Raw genomic sequence first — 18,666 nt, 5'->3', positions numbered from 1 at the left:
GGAAAGAGTTTGACCATTAAAGTCCACTTACTGTCCACTGGTATCTTACATTCAGACAGCCCTATGAGTTTATCAGGGCTCCGACTAACAGTTATTTTTTTATTGTTGATAAATCTGCAGATTATTTCAATTGATCGATTAATCTCTTGGTCTATGAAATAGTGCAAAGTCCTTTTTAAAATTCCCTCATATTCCCAAAGTCAACATAATTTCATTGCTAGTTTTGTCGACATCAGTCCACAAATCAAACATGTTCTGTTTAGTATTACAGAAAACTAAAAGAAAATATAACAATCAGTGATATAATGTATAATAACCAGTGATTCTTTTTGCCAGTTTGATTTGAAATACTACTGAAGTGATGATTGTGATTATAACAAAATTGTTCAGTAAATCTACTAATCATTTCAGCTCCTACATTTATTAGGAGCTGAGGTTAGATTGGGATAATACTCGGTGTATTCTCAGGCTCAGGATGGTGCTGCATGTCACATAATATTTTATGATTCCTCAGAGCATCCAGGCTGGATTACCTGCCAGACAAAGTGTGATACTGCTCCGGAGCCTTGGCTGTTCTTTTGTTTGCCACACATGCAAATGTGTTTGCAAATATGCACCACTAAAGCACAATATTAGATGAAATGGTAAAGGCAGGTGCTAGATATTTTTTTTTTTTTTAGGATTAATCTTTTGGATTTTTCTTCCTTTAGGCGACAGTTAAACAGCCTAGATGCAGACACAAAAGATGCAGCTAAGATCCCTGGCTGTATTCAATCAAAAAAAAAAAAATTCAGATTATGTTATGTCTACAAGGTGCATATTCCTAAATACATTTACAGTATGTTTAATCACATTACCACAAAGCAACTGACACACTGCAAACCAGAGGCAGGATAATCTCCCAGAATAGGAGCACTGGTAGGTTTCTGGGCCTCTGGGTAAAGTATTATGAAGCTGATATGTGTAGTCTGCAGTATGCACTGTACCTAATGGAGAATAAAACAAACCAATATATACACCATGCATAGAGAGCAGCAGGGATTTGGTTGGGGGGGGGGGGGTATGCAGAGAGTCTGATATATGCAATGTCAAGCTGGTTCTACATGTTATATAATTTCATTGTGAAGGATAAATTACTTGATCTTTAACAAGGTATTTGGATGATTTGTCAGCATCAGTTTTGAAAACACAGCCTACATGTGTCTCATTTAATTACACATCTGTCAACAGGTCCAGTCAAAGAAAAAGACAGTTAAGGATGCAGGAGCCCAACAATGGATTTCTCCTTCTCTTTCATGCAAGGGATCATGGGAAATACAATTCAGCAACCCCCTCAGCTCATTGACTCAGCCAACATCAGACAGGAAGGCACCTGCGACACCGGTAGTGACCCGGGCGAGGATGGTGGTCCCTCCTACGATGCTGCCCTGGATGCAGAGTTCTCTTACCCGCCGTCAGCCTCGGAGGACATGCAGCAGGTCTCCAATGGCTTTCCGCCTGGTCTGGGCATGTATGAGCCACAGGCCAAGTTTTCCATGTACTCGCAGTTCCCTAACGGCTCGGCTAACGGCTATGGGGCCATACGGAGCTACGGCGAGCACGGTCTCATGCCAGGGGAAGGGACGGTCCTGAGAGGCCCAGGCCTCCAGGAGCGACCTTTGTCTCCTGTTTCTCCTCCGCTGCCCACACATCACCCGCACCTCCACCACCATCATCATCACCCCCATCACCACCACCACGCGCACCATTTCCACTCAAACCCACCTCATATACAAACCCATTCGCACCCACAGAGTCCACCCCCACCGCCACTGCCTTCCCAGCACCATCTGTCCCAGACGCCACACATCATGACCCACACACTCCCCCCTCCTCCTCCATTACACCTGCCTTCCTCCAGTCCTCCCCCCTCACTTGTGGACAGTACTCCCTCTTCTCAGCCCTCTCACGCCCCGTCCATCACCCCTGGTGGGGTGCTGAAGAAAACCAGCTCTCCGGAGATCAAGCTGAAGATCATAAAGACGTATCAGAATGGAAAAGAGCTGTTTGAATCTGCGCTGTGTGGAGACCTACTGCAGGAGCTGCAGGTAATGCATGCGTGTTCAAGCTGGTTACACACACAAACACACACACACATACACAGGTCTGTATCAAACACTGAAGACACCTTGGTCAGGTTTGATTCACTCAAATAAACAGCCAAATTATCTGTCCTGTTCCTGAAGTCCGAAACAGCTTGTTTTGTCCAAATGACAGTTCAAAACCCCAAAATATTTAGTTAATTGTTATGTAAGACCATGAAAAGTAGGTAACAATTTTTCCTTGAAAAATGACTTAAATGTGAAGGTTTCCTTATCAAAATTGTTGTTTCAGCTCGAGATACAGACAATATCATACCTTGTATAAAAGTACTTGGCAGAGTATATTGAAAAACTATATTACACACTAAATATAAGTTTAATCTGTCCCATTAAAATTTATATAGCGTGGTTACACTGTGTGATGATCAGCATATTAACAGCACTTAAGAAGTGGATATCGGAGGAAGATTTTATTTCTGCAGACAGACAGATCCATTTTTGAGTTGACTTTATGGAAACAGCAAAAAAAAAAAAAAAAAAAAAAGTTAACTGATGTCTCATCACCGCTGTTTTCCCTTTTTCTATTTTCTAATCTTCAGAAGGAGTCTCAGAAGAACGAGGCCGCTCAGACGCAGCGCAGACATGAGAGGAAGAAGGAGAAGAGGAAAAAGAGTGCGAGGCTGCAGCAGCAGGTCCAGGAACAGAGTCTGGACCAGAGCCAAACACAGGCAGGTACAACGGGCCAGACAGAGGACACCCACGTCCAGCCCCAGCCAACAGAAGCACCCCCGGCCCAGACAGAGAAGCCTCAGAAGACGGTTATCAAAGCTGAACCAAAGACACCAAAGGCAAGAGCGGGACTGTTCACTCTGTAGCAGTTTCAGTTCTTTTGGAAACATACTTGTCATTTTTTGGATTTTGAAATCAGTGATTTGTTCATGTTCATGTTCATGTTCATGTTCATGTTCATGTTTAGGTTCCGAAAGTCCATCATCCATCAGTGATCCAAGAGACGGGCTTCTGTAAGGAGTTTGTGATAGGAGACCTGGTGTGGTCCAAGGTGGGCACCTACCCCTGGTGGCCCTGCATGGTCTCCTCTGACCCGCAGATGAAGGTCCACACTCGCATCAACACCAGAGGTAATGAACAGGTCCATTTAAAAAAAAAAAAAAAAAAAAAAAAAAAAAAAAATCACTTTTAGCTCTCTAAATCTGCCTTTCTTCACGTTTTCTTTCACGCCGCAGCTCATTTCACTGACTTTCTCTGTTGCCGTGCAGGTCATAGGGAGTATCACGTCCAGTTCTTTGGCAGCGTCGCTGAGCGAGCATGGATCCATGAGAAGAGGATTGTCATGTACCAAGGGAAGAAACAGTTCGATGACCTTCAGTCCGAGACTCTGCGCAAGACCACAAACCCTGTAGAGAGACATAAAGTACGTACAAATGCGTCTGAGACATTTTGTCAGACTGATCCAATATAAAGATACTATGTAGGCCAAGAGGCACTCAATCAAAGTAAAGTTTAATGTTAAGAATTGACTTCATGTGATTTATATGTATGCAGTGAATAATTTTATGCAATCGGGTCTTCGTAATAAAGAACGGCTGTTATTTTTAGTTTTTATTATTTATATAGGCCAAAATCAGGAATTTGCCTCAGTGTCGAACAGGTGAAAACTTTATTATAAAACTATCATATGCAGTGCAAACACTTTTTAGTTTCATTGTTTAGAATCTGAGATTCAAAATTTAAACTTATTAAGAATAGTCAGCATTTTATTTTTATTTCTTTTTCTTAAGTTTGTATCATTGGAATTATATTCTGAACTTTTCATCCAACAATTTTTGGATCTGTGGGACATAAAATCTGGGAGAAAATCAGTTACTACCATTAACTGGCTTTTTGTTGATGATGCCATTGCTTCTAATTTATCCCATGCATGTCTTTTGGATTATAAACTCTTTTTTTTCTTTCTTTTAAACCATCATGAATGCCATGAATGACAGTGCGATGGATTGTATTTAGAAATGATGTTCATCATTTTCGTATCTTTTCTTCTCCAGCTTCTGAAGCCTATCCCTCAGCGGGAGCGCTCTCAGTGGGAGGTAGGTGTAGGCCACGCAGAGGATGCCTTCCTGATGACGCGGCAGGAGCGAATTGACAACTACACCTTCATCTACGTTGACCCCGACCCAAATGAGGCCCCGCCAAACAAGAAACCCAACATCAGAGCTGAGAGACGAAACCGGCGCTCCAGCGGCTCAATCAGTAAGAAGGAAGACGGAGGAGTGAAGTCACCAGAGAGAGAGCTGCCACCGCGAAGGCAGCTGCCGCGCAGACAGTGTAGTGTTTCAAACACAGAAGACAACACAAACTCCCAGGCCTCAAATGAAGAGAAGAACCAGAGGGGGGACCAGCGTAAGGCCAGCTCCCCAAAACAGAATGCTGGTTGTGACGCACGAGCACGGCAGGACTCACCGCCACCAGTCAGGGCCTGGAAAACAGCAGCTGCGAGAAAGCTGCTGCCTCTCTCCATCACCATGAAGAGGCTGAATGTGGAGATCACAAAGTGTGACTGGCCTCTGCTGCAGAAAAAAGCAATTCCGTCTCCGAAAAAAGAAAAAGATGAAGAAGAAAAGGAGGAGAGGGTGGAGAGAGAAGCCAGGCAGCCTGACCTTGGATATTGCTCTCCTGAGGTTGGTGTAACTTTTTCAGACAGAAAAATGTACATGTGACCGTGTTATCCTGTAAGAAGATAGTCAGATGTTGATGCTTTCAGCAGGACAGCAGAGCTAAACCTGAGCCCAGTCCAGAGGAGGAGGAAGATGGGGACGAGGGAGAGGAAGAGGGGGAGGACAGGGATGAGAGAAGAGGCTCCCCTGCCAGTCGGAGGAGCGAGGAGGGAGGAATGCAGCCGACCTCTTCCCCTGGATCGCACCACAGTAGTCCACAGGGTTAGTAAAACACAGACATGATGAATATTTGATGTGTAGAATGACACTGTAAGAGATGCAGCTCAATATTTCTATACGTTTTCAGGTTCTCAGGAGAGAAAGCTGCAGCGAAGATCAGTCCGGAGCAGGTCTGAGTCAGAGAGAGGCAGCGATCCCGTCCCTAAGAAGAAAACCAAAAAGGAACAGGTATCAGTCCCCCTCAGATAAGACGGTCTTCAGACCAAAACTATCACTGTATTAAAAAGAAAACACACAGGTGTGGCCTCTGGATTTCATACCCTTCTCTCTCTCCATGTTCCCTCTACAGTTGTCTTTTTTCTTCCCACACTGTCAGCTATCAAATATATTCCAAATACACCAAAATATTCCAAAATATAATAAATAAGTAAAACTAAAAAAATACAAGGGGCTCTGTGCATATCTCTGGTATCTGTGAGACAGTGAAACAAAACACTAAACAATACAAAGACACATTACACAGGGGTGTAATATTATGAGATAGGATTTTGCAACACTAGAAACATGTCAGTTGTCAGTGAAATTATCTGTTGTGTGCTGGAACATTATATAACATTGTGTTGCATTGTGACAAAGTTGAGTTAGATTCAACTTTCCCCAAACAAGCCTGAGGGTTTTTTGCTGGAGCCCTCTGTGCGTCAACACACTCTCATCCACTGAAGTGAACATAGCCAACTAACCTGCTACCACCTGAATCAGAACGACCGCCACTGTAACCTAGACTTCCGTGTTTAACCTCCTCACAGGCGGAGATGGCTCCTGAAACCACAATGAGGACAGGTTCACAGAAAGGTAGGGGATCCTTCTCTCATGCCTCCTGTAAACCTCTGTGGTGGGAAATCCATGTACTTCTAAAAACTGAATTTCATCTTTTTGACTACCCCCCTGTGTGATCCTCTAGGTGCCAGTGAGATCTCGGATGCCTGCAAGCCTCTGAAGAAGCGAAGCAGAGCGTCAACAGATGTGGAAATGGCTTCATCTCAGTACAGAGACACGTCTGATTCTGACTCCAGAGGTCTCAACGATCCACAGGTAGGGTTAGGAAACATGTATAGAAAATACCCACACACTCAAAGAGGAAAACACTATTTGTGTTTTTTATTTATGCATTTTCAGCAACGTGCAAGACTTTCTTTTTGTATCACATAGTCACAGCTCGAGCTGAAGTCCACGAATTAAACAATGAAGCACTAACGATTTTGATCATTGATTTATCGTTTAAAGTGTTTTTGTGAAGCAAAAATTCAGTGCTTGCAGCTTCTCTGATGTGAATATCTTATTATTTTCATTTTTTTTTTAAAAATCTTAATGGAACTTATAACAGGTATTTTTGACTGCTGACATGTCACACACACATTCATACAGTGGTTTTCTACACATGTATAGTGCTTATACACACTGATGATATATGTTTGGGGTTCAGTATCTTGCCCAAGCTGGGAATCGAACCGCCGACCTTCCGCTTAGTGGATGACCTGCTCTAACTCCTGAGCCACAGCCACCCGATCCAAACTATCAATCAGTTAATCAAGAATATAATCGACACATTAATTAATAATAAGAAGAATAATTTATTGCAGCCCTGCTCACACCGTGGACTAGTCTGAATATCTACACACAAGAACTCAGTAGCTTACATTTGGTGTGTTTGTGCTTTATACGACTGGGTTTCTTCACACAAAACAAAAAAACGCACTTGCTCTTTCTTTATATCACAGGGTTTATTTGGGAAGAGTCTTGATAGTCCGGCAGCAGCAGATGCAGACGCTTCAGATACTCAGTCTGTGGACTCTGGCTTGTCCCGACAGGACAGCAGCACTGGCAAGAGAGACACGGTCTGCCAGGTCAGCGCTGCTCATGATTCATCTCTGTTAAACTGTATTTCTTCTAAAACCCTGCCGGTATTGAGTTCATATCATGATCGATTCATCTTTCTCTCCGTGTAGATCTGTGAGGTGTATGGAGAGGGTTTGGTTGTGTGTGAAGGTGACTGCAACAGACAGTTTCACTTGGAGTGTCTTGGTCTGACGTCCCTACCTGAAGGCAGATTCACCTGTTTGGAATGTAGAAATGGTGAGAAAATCTGAGTAAATAAACTACATCTTCACCATCACATTTGTTGTATTTGGCTCTCTACAATCAGAGATTCTCTGTCATCCTTTTTCTAGGCAATCATCCATGTTTTAGCTGTAAAACGGTGGGCCAGGAGGTGACACGCTGCTCTGTGTTGGGATGTGGTTGTTACTACCACGAGGATTGTGTCCGCAAACTCCCAGGCACCACTATCAGTTCGGACGGAGGCTTCTGCTGCCCTCAGCACAGCTGCGCTACCTGCTGCCTGGAGAGAGACCTGCAACGAGCCAGTAAAGGTAAAACAGCTTCTACTTTGTTTTTTATCTTCTTTGATTTCCTGTTTGAGTCTGCGGTGGAAGCTGTGTGGCAGCGAGCCAGTGCTACATCAGCAGAGCATGAAGAAAATGTATGAAAAGTTTCGTTTTCCATTATATTTTTGGCCTCTAGCTGATGTTATTGACCAGTGGCAATCGAGAAAAGCTCAAATAATAAGCAGAGCAAGGGCCAAGTCTACACTTCCTCTTACACAATATGTAAGAGGAAGAAAAAAGACACTGTTTTTTTTTGAGAGATATTAGATTGAGAAACAGATGACAAAAAAGGTGATACTTTCGGAGGAAATTCTCGACTGAAATCCATTTCCTGCAGAGTATTTGATGACTCAGTCTTGTTACAAATGTCCTGTTCCACCCCAAACTTAATGTGTCCATGAAGGTGGTTCTGAGGTGAGGGGCACCTGGAGGCCGTAGACCAGTGGAGAAAAATAAAGTAATTTCCATGTTCCTGAAAGTGCCTTTAGATGATGGTGCACTATCCTGCTGGAAATATACCGTCTGAAAAGGAGAAGAAATACACTGTGTTTGCATCATTGTGCGAGTATCTTGTGGTTTTAAAAATGAACCTCAAGTGCTAAGGTGCCAAAAATGTCACCCTGTGACACCATCACCTACTCTTTGTACGTGTGACACCAGGCAGGATTAATGCTGTGTCTGATTCTGACCATATTAAAAAGCACTGCATGGGGATAAGGAAGTAAACAAAACCTAAAACTTAGGTTTTAGGAAATTACTTCTTAAAACCCTCCAGGAACTCATCTCAAATAAAATCCCTCAGCAAATGATGTTAGAGTTTGTTGTACACCCAAATCCCAGTAGGAGATGAACATGGATGTTTTTGTCTTTACGATCCCAAAAAGTGGTTCCAAAACTTTTTATGTTTTTATAAAAAATGTTGCCGTTGTCTATGAGTTATTAGCCGCTCCACCAAAGAGACATTTCCCCTCTAAGCCTCTCACATGGTTTCATTTAAATAACTGTGTGAGGCCCATAAAAGAAAAATTGTTTCTTCTTTTCAACTCCATTAAACATCTCACAACCCTCCAGATTAATCTTGTGACCCTTTGGACCCTGAGGTTGAGAACCACTACCATCAAGTGCAAATGTTAAATGTCAAACCATGTTTAGTATTATTTTGTTGTTAAAGGAAAATAACATTTTAATACCTGAAGTCTTGATTAGCTACTAAAAACAGCACCAAGTGGTTGTATTCTTTCCTTCTGATTTTCTTTAATTACAACTGGAGCCCGTAAAGGAATTTGACCTAATTCATTATAAAAAACTGGAATGAAAGGAGTGAACCTTTTCTCAGCTCTATGCGTGCTGTACTGTCACACAGCTACATGACTCGTGACAGAGTGAACGGTTCACAAAAACTGTGACTCACCGGGTCTTTTCTCCCTCTGCTCTGCTTCCCGTCCAGGTCGTCTGATGCGTTGTATCCGCTGCCCGTTGGCCTATCACACAGGAGACAGCTGCGTGGCGGCGGGTAGCGTCGCCCTCACCCATCACATCATGATCTGCAGCAGCCACGGCAGTGCCAAGAGGAACGGCCTCCTCACCTCCCCTGTCAATGTGGGCTGGTGCTTCCTGTGTGCCAGAGGTAAGCTCTCCTAGCAGTACACACTAACGGCCTTCCTCTCCGACAGCTGAGATTCAGCAGTGACCCTGAACAGACGGAGCTGACACAAACACACAAATTCTTAATTTTGCTTCCACCGCCCTCTGACTTCAGTATAATGACAAAAAACGAGAGTAGGGTTTTCTTACTTGCACGTCACATTGGAGCATCAACAGGACCTGATCACCCTCCATGATTGTAGATTATAACCATTTTCCTTGATACAGTCAAAGTTGCAGTAACATCTCATGAGTGAAAGCAGAAGCCTCACATATTTCCTTTTTACGTTTGGATATTTAATCTTTAATATTACATGTTTCATGTTCGGCATTGTTGTTCATGAATAGCAGTGCTGTGAAATGTAATGTTTGTTTTCCATCACGATACTAATACTATGAATGATCCAGGCTGTTACAGTGCACTCCACTTCAAAGATTGCCCTGGATGGTGACGAGTTTACTGACTCTGAGCCAGTATACATCTGATGTTTTGTCTGTTACTCAATAAGTTGAGTGCACTGTTTGGCCTCTTTGTGTTGGGACAAACTTTGTTTTACTTGTTACTTTCTTGTGTTAAAACAGTGTATGTATGTGTGTGTGTGCGTGTGTGTGTGTGTGTGTGTGTGTGTGCGTGCGCGTGTGTGTGTGTGTGTGTGTTTGTGCGTGAGACTGTGTGTTCTTTCTCTTTTTGTGAATTTTGGGTAATTTCGAGTTTGACTGCGGCTCACCCCCGTCTCTTCCTGTGTGTCTTGTGTAGGGCTGTTAGTGCAAGACCTTACTGACACCATATTAAGTTCATATGCCTATAAGTCCCACTACCTTCTGACTGAGTCAAATCGTGCTGAGTTGAAATTACCTATGATTCCCTCTCCTTCGTCAGCTACCAAAAAGAATGTTGGGAAAGGTAACTGAACAGTTTTTCTCTTTCTCCATTGTCCCACTGGTCTGTGTTTGTGTTGTGCCTGCTCCCGTTCTGATTTAGTTTCCCTTTTGTACGCATCTTTCATTCCAAAGCCTTGAGGTGCAGTGAGTTAATTAACTGGTTAAACATGCAGTTAATTTCAATGCAGAGTTGCGCAAAGTAACCTCAGCCAAGTTCCCTAACACATTAACAGAAAACAGTGGGCCTCATGCAAGAACATCTTTGTATTCTCATCCCAAACCGCTCTTTTTTTTCTTTTTTTCTTTTTGCTTTTGGGCATATGAGAAGAAGGATTTGCCAAAACTTAAATTGCTATAAACTGTCCCTTTTCACAGACACTCTGACAGATCACAACAGGAAAAGCACAGGTCTAAATAACAAAATTAATTTAAGATGCTTCAGTCCCAGGGTCCTGGTATTGTGCATCACTGTGACACTGTCATGACTTACTGGGACGCTTGGAATAGAAAAAACTGTTACCTCCCGATTCCCTCATTTGATCTTTCCTTACTCCTGGATCCTCGCTTGAAAGCCGTCCCAAAGCTCTTATTCCTGCTCTGAGGAGTGAGGAGCAAGGAAGGATCTCTGAGGAGCCATGACTGAGGACATATGAGACCATCCTTTCCCGAAGACACTTAGCTGAACGGCATGGCTAATAAATACTCCACCGTGCTGATGTCATCAGAAGGAAAGGACGTCTCATTTCTCTTAAAAACATATTTCCTTCTTTCCTGTCTCCTCGCATGTTTTCCTTGCATCTCTCCTTGCGTCTTCAGTGGGAGCTACTAAGACTCAAGGAAAAGACACAAGCGAGGGAAACGTGGATGCGGTTAAGGGAATTGAGAAGTACCCAGGGCCATTTTTAAGGTTATTAGAAACACCTACGCTTTTCCTACAATGACAAGTTAAAATGTGTGCTGTGAAAAAGGCCTTTTTAATATCACCTGTTCACTGCATCATCATTAGCATAAGTGATGCCCCCAAACTACTTTATAAGGCTGTCTGTCTGCTACACTTCATTTGTGGGCAACTTTTATTCAAGAGGGAAAAGAAAAGCTTCCAAGTCCTAATACTGGAAATCAGCAGACAAGAACAGACCACGTTTTAGCAATGTCAGTAGTGCTAATATTAATACAACTGCCTGTGATGTGTCACCAGAGCAGCGCTGTACTGATAAAAATTATAAACTCAAGTTTTACTTACTGAGCTATTTCAGTGGCCATGGTCTTCTTCAGCATTTGGAACTTACCTAGGTGTCATCATATAATCTAAGTACAGGACCTGGGTCACACAACAAGAGTTGGTAATATGACCCCTGTCTCTGTTGGTGTCCATTGTGACGTTACAATGGAAGTGAACCTCGAGTTCAGAACTTTTATCTCTGTAATTTGCTCCCAAGCCCAAGAATGAACCTCTGCGTTCAAAGAAGGACTTTGACATTAAGTTAGATGCTCAAAAACATCTTGCTAAAGCAAAGTGATCCATGACCTCAGATGGGAGGCGGTCAAAGGGCTGTGACACGATGGAGATAGATATTATTCAGGTAATATTGCTGCTAGTGTAGCAAAGGATTTTCTAAAACTATCAAACAAGCAATAACCATAATGATTCTCATTCTTATGATTTCATTATGATTCTGAAAGTCAAAACAATTGTTTTTTCTTCCTGTGGAGAACGACAGGCTGTTTGTACACGACTTGTACGACAAATCTGAACGACGAACAAATTTCATGTGTATCCAAGAAAAGGTGACAGGTTCTCTAAAGTCACTCATATTTGCCTCATAGAACAAATCTGTTCATATGAGTGGTTCTTGCACGAGGCCCATTGTGCGATTTGTTTGCACTGTGCATGGACAGTTAATCTGGATATATATCTTTGCAATAAAGCTGCTATAAACAACATAAAATCAAAAGTTCTTTTAAGTTTCAATGAATAAAATGTCCCTGCTGGGAAAATATAATTGGTCATTAAACCTGATGCAGGATGCTCTGGATTAGCTCAGGTTCTGTCTGTGGTTTGCGAGCTTTTCGCTGCTGGAGGCGCACTGCTTCTCTGCTTCAGCACTCTGGGCTTGTTTTTTGATTTGAACGGCCTTGATCAGCCTCACCTCTTTATGCTGACTGCAAGTCAGTTTTTATTTTTGACTGAAACTTTCAGATGAAATGAAACTTTGGCTTACCTCATTTTCTTGAGCTTTGACCTGCCTTGGATGGAACATAATTCCAATCAGAACTAGATTTGTAAATTAATCATAATTAATTGCTGTTTAAAGTTGTGATGTTAGTGCTATATTTCATTAAAGAAAAAGAAAAACACATTCAGTAAATTGCAATATTGTAAAAGTACATGATTCCATGCAAGCTGGTCTCTGCAGGATGTGATATGTGTGATGGGAAAAGTTTGCTTTACTGGCAGGACTGCATGCCTGCTTTTTGCCAGTAATTTGTTACTTGAGTATAACACTGATTCATTGTTAACTCGCTGGCTGATTTTATTCCCGTGCTGCCGCATGTATTTCCCGTAGACTGGTCTTGGTACAGTGCTCTGAATCTGATTGCCAGACATGCTGTAACTGCTGTAGTAAAAGTTGTAACTGACCTGAGAATCACATGCAGAGGTCTCCAACCATTTTCATTCCTTCTCATGTTTCAGAATAAAGGCCAGATGTTAGTCTACAAGCTTTAAATTAAAGTATTGTCCACCACAAGGACACTATTATCATAGCACTCTAAATGTTTAAAAAACATGACTTGATGCTATTTTGTAGGTTCAGCTTCAGTTTAATATTCATACTTTTTTTAGGCTTGTCTGCAAATGAGATTCAGAGTTTGTCCAGGTTTTAAGGTGCATCACCTAACCATACACTCCTCCTCTCTTTGCATACCCATTTCCCACAATGCATGCACACATACACACACACACACACACACACACACATATACACACACATACATGTTTACATCCATACAAATGTAGGAGGCAAGTTGCTGTGCTGCGACTCATGCCCAGCTTCCTTCCACCCGGAGTGTTTGGAGATGGAGATGCCGGAGGGCGCGTGGTCCTGCAGTGATTGCAGGGCAGGGAAGAAACCTCACTACAAACAGATTGTCTGGGTCAAACTGGGCAACTACAGGTACGCAGAGAGCACTTAGTATAGACTGCTGAAGGTTGTGCAACTGTCAGATACATTTAAAAGATAAGTCTGGTGATATTCTATATTTTTCTTGTTAACAATAAAATCCCATGAAAAGACTAAAACTAACAATGACTTGACAAGTAACTTATTCCTCTGTTCCATCGAGCTCCATTGTTGTCCAAAAATGATTAAAAACACATCAGCAAGGTTCAGTGTTCAGTGTACAGTGTACTAAGTGACATGTCCCTTTATTACAATGAACATGAACTCTCACTGCAGCACCAGTCGTGGACTAATCCTCCGCTGAAAATAGCCCCCTAGCAAATGTAAAGCTGAAAAAGACAGTGCCCACCTGTATTAGGAAATTATTTAGACTTTTTAATTATTGAACTATATATTTGTGACCTGTTTTTATGTGTTTTTATTTTATGTCTTCAGTAGGAACAAATGTGCTTTTGGCTGAGAAGCACAGACAGGCTGGGGACAGGCTAATGTATGGTGGTTTTGGTCTTTTCATAGCATTAGTTGAAATCAACAAAATTATAAAATATCACTTCTCTTATCCTTGAAGTTCAGTGCAATGAACTTGAGTTTCACCTCACACTGAAACAGGATGTGATGTGATACTCTAGATGGGGGTATTCAGGAAATACTGAGCATTATGGTTGTTTTCCTGTCTCACACTCACTGTAAGCCATGGTCTTCAATATTTATACCACTGCTTATACTTCGCTAGCATGGCACTACATTAAAATGTGGTAATGGGATGCAAGCAATGTCTCCTCCGTTTAAGAGAAGTGATTACGTGCCCAAAAACAGCCAGCATACATGTAGATCTTCTAGGTCGGACATGAGCTCTGAGCTTGAGGAGTTTTGTTTCTTTAGACAGACTCTCAAATTGTCAATCAGAAAAAAAAAAATTAAAGGCAAAGTAAATATTTGCAGAGTTTGGACCCCCTATGTACATTGTATGTCATTTTAATAGTTATTCTTCATACACTCTTCCTCTGTCCTGACATGTCTTTCATCTTCTTACCTTTTCCTCGTGAACAATATCGTGTTCCCTCGCAGGTGGTGGCCAGCGGAGATCTGCAACCCTCGCTTGGTGCCATCAAACATTCAGAGCCTTCGCCACGATATCGGTGACTTCCCTGTGTTTTTCTTTGGCTCCCACGACTACTACTGGATCAACCAGGGCCGCGTCTTCCCCTACGTGGAGAATGACAAGAACTTTGTCACGGGTCAGATCAACATCAACAAAACCTTCAAGAAAGGTAATTTCTTCCAAGAAAGTTTCCTCCTGCTTTAAACATCTGTTGGGGTTTCATCCTGTGAAGCTGTAGGAAAGATACATTTCTGAGATGTTGTTGTGTTTTAGCTCTGGAAGAAGCAGCCCGGCGGTTTCAGGAGCTCAAGGCACAGAGGGAAAGCAGGGAGGCTCTAGAACAAGAACGCAACTCTCGCAAACCTCCACCGTACAAATTCATCAAGGTACTGTCATTTGAATATCTCCCTTAAGACAAATAACCCAAAAACTGTCTAAATTGAACTTTTTTTCAGTAAGTCTTCAGCGTTTTTACTTATTCTATGGGTGTGTTTTCTTGTGCCAGTCCAACAAACCAGTGGGGAAAGTGCAGGTACACGTAGCCGACTTGTCAGAAATCCCACGATGCAACTGCAGACCAACAGATGAGCACCCATGCAGCCTTGACTCCCAGTGTCTCAACCGCATGCTGCAGTACGAGTGTCATCCACAGGTCAGTATTTGTACTTGTCTGTACTACTCATTTAGCTACGTTCTTTAACGGTCCTGCACCTCTTAACTTAATACCTTCATGTTGTTGTTGTCAGGTGTGTCCTGCAGGAGACAACTGTGAGAACCAGTGTTTCTCCAAGCGGCTGTACGCAGAGACAGAGGTGATAAAGACAGACGGCCGTGGCTGGGGCCTTAGGACCAACCAGGCTCTCAGGAAGGTGCGTGTCCAACTCAAGTGTCCAATCCTTTCACCCAAAACAGCGTCAACATGTCACTGCAAAGCTGGATTTATACTCCTGCGTTAAGGGACTACGGCTCACCTACAGCGGCCACGCGTGGAGGCAGCAAGTGTAACTGACATGCGCCTCCTCAAAAAATGTAACTACACATTTGGTCTACATCATTGATGGAGACACCACACGAGGACTGTAAGAATAATGATTTGCCGCTTGTGTTTTCCCTTACTTGTTTCTCTCAATATTCTCAGTGCTCTAAATAGTCTAGAGAGTAACAAGTCGCTTACACTACAGACCTGCTCGTCACAATCGCCGCTCTTTGTGAATGAATGAACATAAGCGGCAGTAGTTTCTTATTCAGTAACAAGACACGGTGAAATAAAGGTCTACATTACCTGGATCTAACTCTAGATCTATAAATAAGTAGTAGAAGTAAAAATAGATGAAAGAATGTAAACACAGTTACTGCGGGGAAAATAAAGCACAACACGGCCTGATCATATACAACACATGCAACAAAAAAAATAGGGTCTGCCGATAAGTCAACTTGTGCTTCTTACCACATGGTATGGGAGCAAGATTTCCTTCAATGTGTTGTATTGGAAAGACTTATGAATTATGTAGAAGCGAATTAAAAAAAAATCTTAAGGACGTCTGGACCGAGAATCAAAATGTGAATCACAAAAACGTGTTCTACTGGAGGACTCGGAACAAAGTGACATTCAAAAGCAGAAAACTTGTGATTTAAGGTTTGAGCTTGTGTGAAAGAGACTAAATGTTAGTTAGAAAGATTCTCATTCAAACTAAGACCTTGTATCTCAGATTTTCTTCCTGTTATTAGATGAGTGACAGTAGAGAGAGCAGAGAGGTGAAGGACATGCGATAAAGGTCCCAGGCTGGCCTTCACCTCGCTGGATCTAGGCTTCCTTTTCTTGTCAATACACAGATCTTCACTGTGGCTTTCTCTGGGTGATTTCATTTAAATGTGGGAATGACGTTGGTCACAGATTTAGTGGCTCTGAAATCCCTGTTGAATAGTCCTTGATTTCTGAAGTCTTTGAAGGGTGAGGGTCTGTGTGATGGCTGAAACAACGGACAAATGTGATGTTTGTTGTTTTCTTCAGGGTGACTTTGTGACAGAGTACGTGGGAGAGGTGATAGACTCAGAGGAGTGCCAGCAACGTATCAAACGCGCCCATGAAAATCATGTGACCAACTTCTACATGCTCACCCTCACCAAGGTAACATCCCAGACACTGATAAACACTGTTCAGAGGAGAGACTTCCACCAGGCGTTTTCTAAACCCCGGGTGACTCGATATCTGTCTCACCTCACAGGATCGTGTGATAGACGCCGGCCCAAAAGGAAACTCATCTCGGTTTATGAACCACAGCTGCAGCCCAAACTGTGAAACCCAGAAGTGGACGGTAAACGGAGACGTTCGCATCGGTCTCTTTGCCCTCTGTGACATCGAGTCTGGTGAGTTCACATGGAAACATGACACACGTGCTCACACATGTTCCGTTACACTCCCACGTATATGTCACATGCGCTCAGAGCAAGCTCGATGGTCTGTATGATGTGAGTTTTGTCCCTGGCTTTCCTGCAGGCACAGAGCTGACGTTCAACTACAACCTGCACTGTGTGGGCAACAGGAGAACGTCCTGTCACTGCGGATCAGACAACTGCTCTGGATTCCTCGGGGTGCAGCCAATGGTGAGGACATTCACCTCTCAGCACCCTGAACCCAGTTCTGCTTCCAAACCTGAGAGTAATCCTGGCATAGAGGCTGTGTCTGATGAACATTTTGTTTTTCTATAATCCTCCAGAGTGCCGTGGTGATGGAGAAAGAGGAGAAGGCCAGGAACGCCAAGCTAAAGCCGAAGAAGCGGAAGCTGCGGCCGGAGGGCAAACACACACATGAGTACTTCTGTTTTTGCTGTGGAGAAGGAGGAGAGCTGGTGATGTGTGACAGGAAGGACTGTCCGAAAGCGTACCACCTGCTGTGTCTCAACCTCACTAAGCCGCCATATGGTAATGACAAAATTAGCATGTGTGTGTGTGTGTGTGTGTATCCATTAAAATCTATAGATGCATGTCAAAATCTTGCTGCTAATAAATATTTCTCATGTTCTGAGATGATGCAAAAGCACTGCTTCATCAGCACTGATCCTGAGTCATTACTGATACGTCAGGATCTATTACTACAAGTACAATCACTGCTCTGATCCTCAATCACCTCCTTTCCTGTCTGCAGGACGTTGGGAATGTCCGTGGCATGACTGCAGTGTCTGCGGCGCCCCAGCCTCGTCGCTCTGTGATTTCTGCCCTCGCTCGTTCTGCGGGGACCACGAGGCTGGGGCGCTCAACGCCTCCTCCCTGGAAGGCCGCCCCTGTTGCTCCAGTCACAATCCCCTCAGTCCCCTGGGCTCCAACTCCAGCTCGACTCAGCCGCGGCGCTCCACTCTGAGCCCCGTCAGGGTCAAAGAGGAGCCGGAGCTGGAACCGGGCCAGCAGGCCGCAGAGTGACGCCTCAGCTCCCTCAATACCTCATTCCCTGTAAAGTGCGCTCCCGTTGGCCTCCTGGGCTCCCATCCACTTCTGACCTGAAGCAGTGCACTACAAAAGGGAATACAGTGCTTTTTGACCAGTGCGATGGCTGCTACTCAGAGCCGAGACACACCGATGAACACCGCAGAGCGACTGGAGTGTCGGCACGGGAAGTGACCGGGCATCATTGTGCGCCATTTTCCCTTCTCTATTGCCATAAAACACCATCACTAACGGTCTCTACAGCTCGCCTGCGCCCATCGGAGGGGCCCAGACCACCTCATTATGTTCCTTTTTTTGTTTGTTTTTTTTTTTTGTTTGTTTTTTACAGCTGTGGAAATTTTAAGTGTTGTCACGTCGTCAGTTACCGGCACTTTGAAGAACTCACAGGGTGACGTGGAGGGAGAGGTAGTGCAGTGAAAGAGGAGGAGGAGATGTAAGGCTCAACCTCTCCACCACCACCACGCCGCTCCTCTCCTTGTTTACCTGCTGTAAGCTGTGATCAGCATCTCAAACACAGGATGGCTTCACGGAAACAAGCCAGCCTTCCTCCATCACTCCTGACGTGACCTGTCATCGTATTTATCTCTTCTTCCTCTCGGAGAAAAGGAGGGCGGAGAATGACCGATTTTTGTGCAATTTTTTCAGGATCACACTACATTCCAACCTTCCTTAAACATGGTTTTAATATACTTATGGGTATAGATGAATATAATTATATACAGTATCTATGTTTGTTAATGTTTACAGACAGATTCTCTCACTTCATCTCGGTGAGTGGTGTATTATGTTTGTTTGTTTAGGTGTTAAGCATTACGCAGACCTCCTTGTGAAAATAGTCCTATTAAGGTGAAATATAATGGTATATAGTGTAATGGTATGACATTACAGAAGTACTTGTGATTTTCATATTGCCAGTCTCACTTGCCATTGTGTACATAATTGGCTCATAATATTGTAAAGTACTTAAAGATCAGGAGG

At 43.3% G+C, this 18,666-nt stretch overlaps 1 protein-coding gene across 1 annotated transcript; it reads left to right on the top strand.

The window, feature by feature from the left end:
- Positions 1-1,274: 1,274 nt before the first annotated feature.
- nsd3 (nuclear receptor binding SET domain protein 3) lies at positions 1,275-17,664 on the top strand. The gene is made up of 24 exons (XM_022766954.1): positions 1,275-2,087; positions 2,684-2,929; positions 3,058-3,220; positions 3,359-3,513; positions 4,145-4,777; positions 4,864-5,035; positions 5,121-5,221; positions 5,800-5,845; positions 5,955-6,085; positions 6,772-6,897; positions 7,000-7,126; positions 7,222-7,422; positions 8,885-9,064; positions 9,839-9,985; positions 12,983-13,139; positions 14,214-14,416; positions 14,521-14,633; positions 14,753-14,899; positions 14,994-15,116; positions 16,259-16,375; positions 16,473-16,614; positions 16,745-16,851; positions 16,965-17,169; positions 17,393-17,664. The coding sequence occupies exons 1-24, from the start codon at positions 1,275-1,277 to the stop codon at positions 17,662-17,664; spliced, it is 4,827 nt and encodes a 1,608-aa protein (XP_022622675.1).
- The last annotated feature ends 1,002 nt before the right edge of the window (positions 17,665-18,666 follow it).

The sequence above is a fragment of the Seriola dumerili genome, unplaced genomic scaffold (assembly GCF_002260705.1).
Source record: "Seriola dumerili isolate Sdu_G_001 unplaced genomic scaffold, Sdu_1.0 BDQW01001090.1, whole genome shotgun sequence".
Lineage (NCBI taxonomy): Eukaryota > Metazoa > Chordata > Actinopteri > Carangiformes > Carangidae > Seriola > Seriola dumerili.
Note: the sequence above shows the minus strand (reverse complement) of the source record. Positions and strands in the feature narration are given on the sequence as shown.

Bases quoted from the DNA above. Each gene is read 5' to 3' on its own strand.
- nsd3 (XM_022766954.1), top strand. From the start codon at position 1,275: ATGGATTTCTCCTTCTCTTTCATGCAAGGGATCATGGGAAATACAATT. The intron at 7,423-8,884 runs GTAAAACAGCTT...CTTCCCGTCCAG, and splicing joins CCTGCAACGAGCCAGTAAAG to GTCGTCTGATGCGTTGTATC. The intron at 13,140-14,213 runs GTACGCAGAGAG...GTTCCCTCGCAG, and splicing joins GTCAAACTGGGCAACTACAG to GTGGTGGCCAGCGGAGATCT.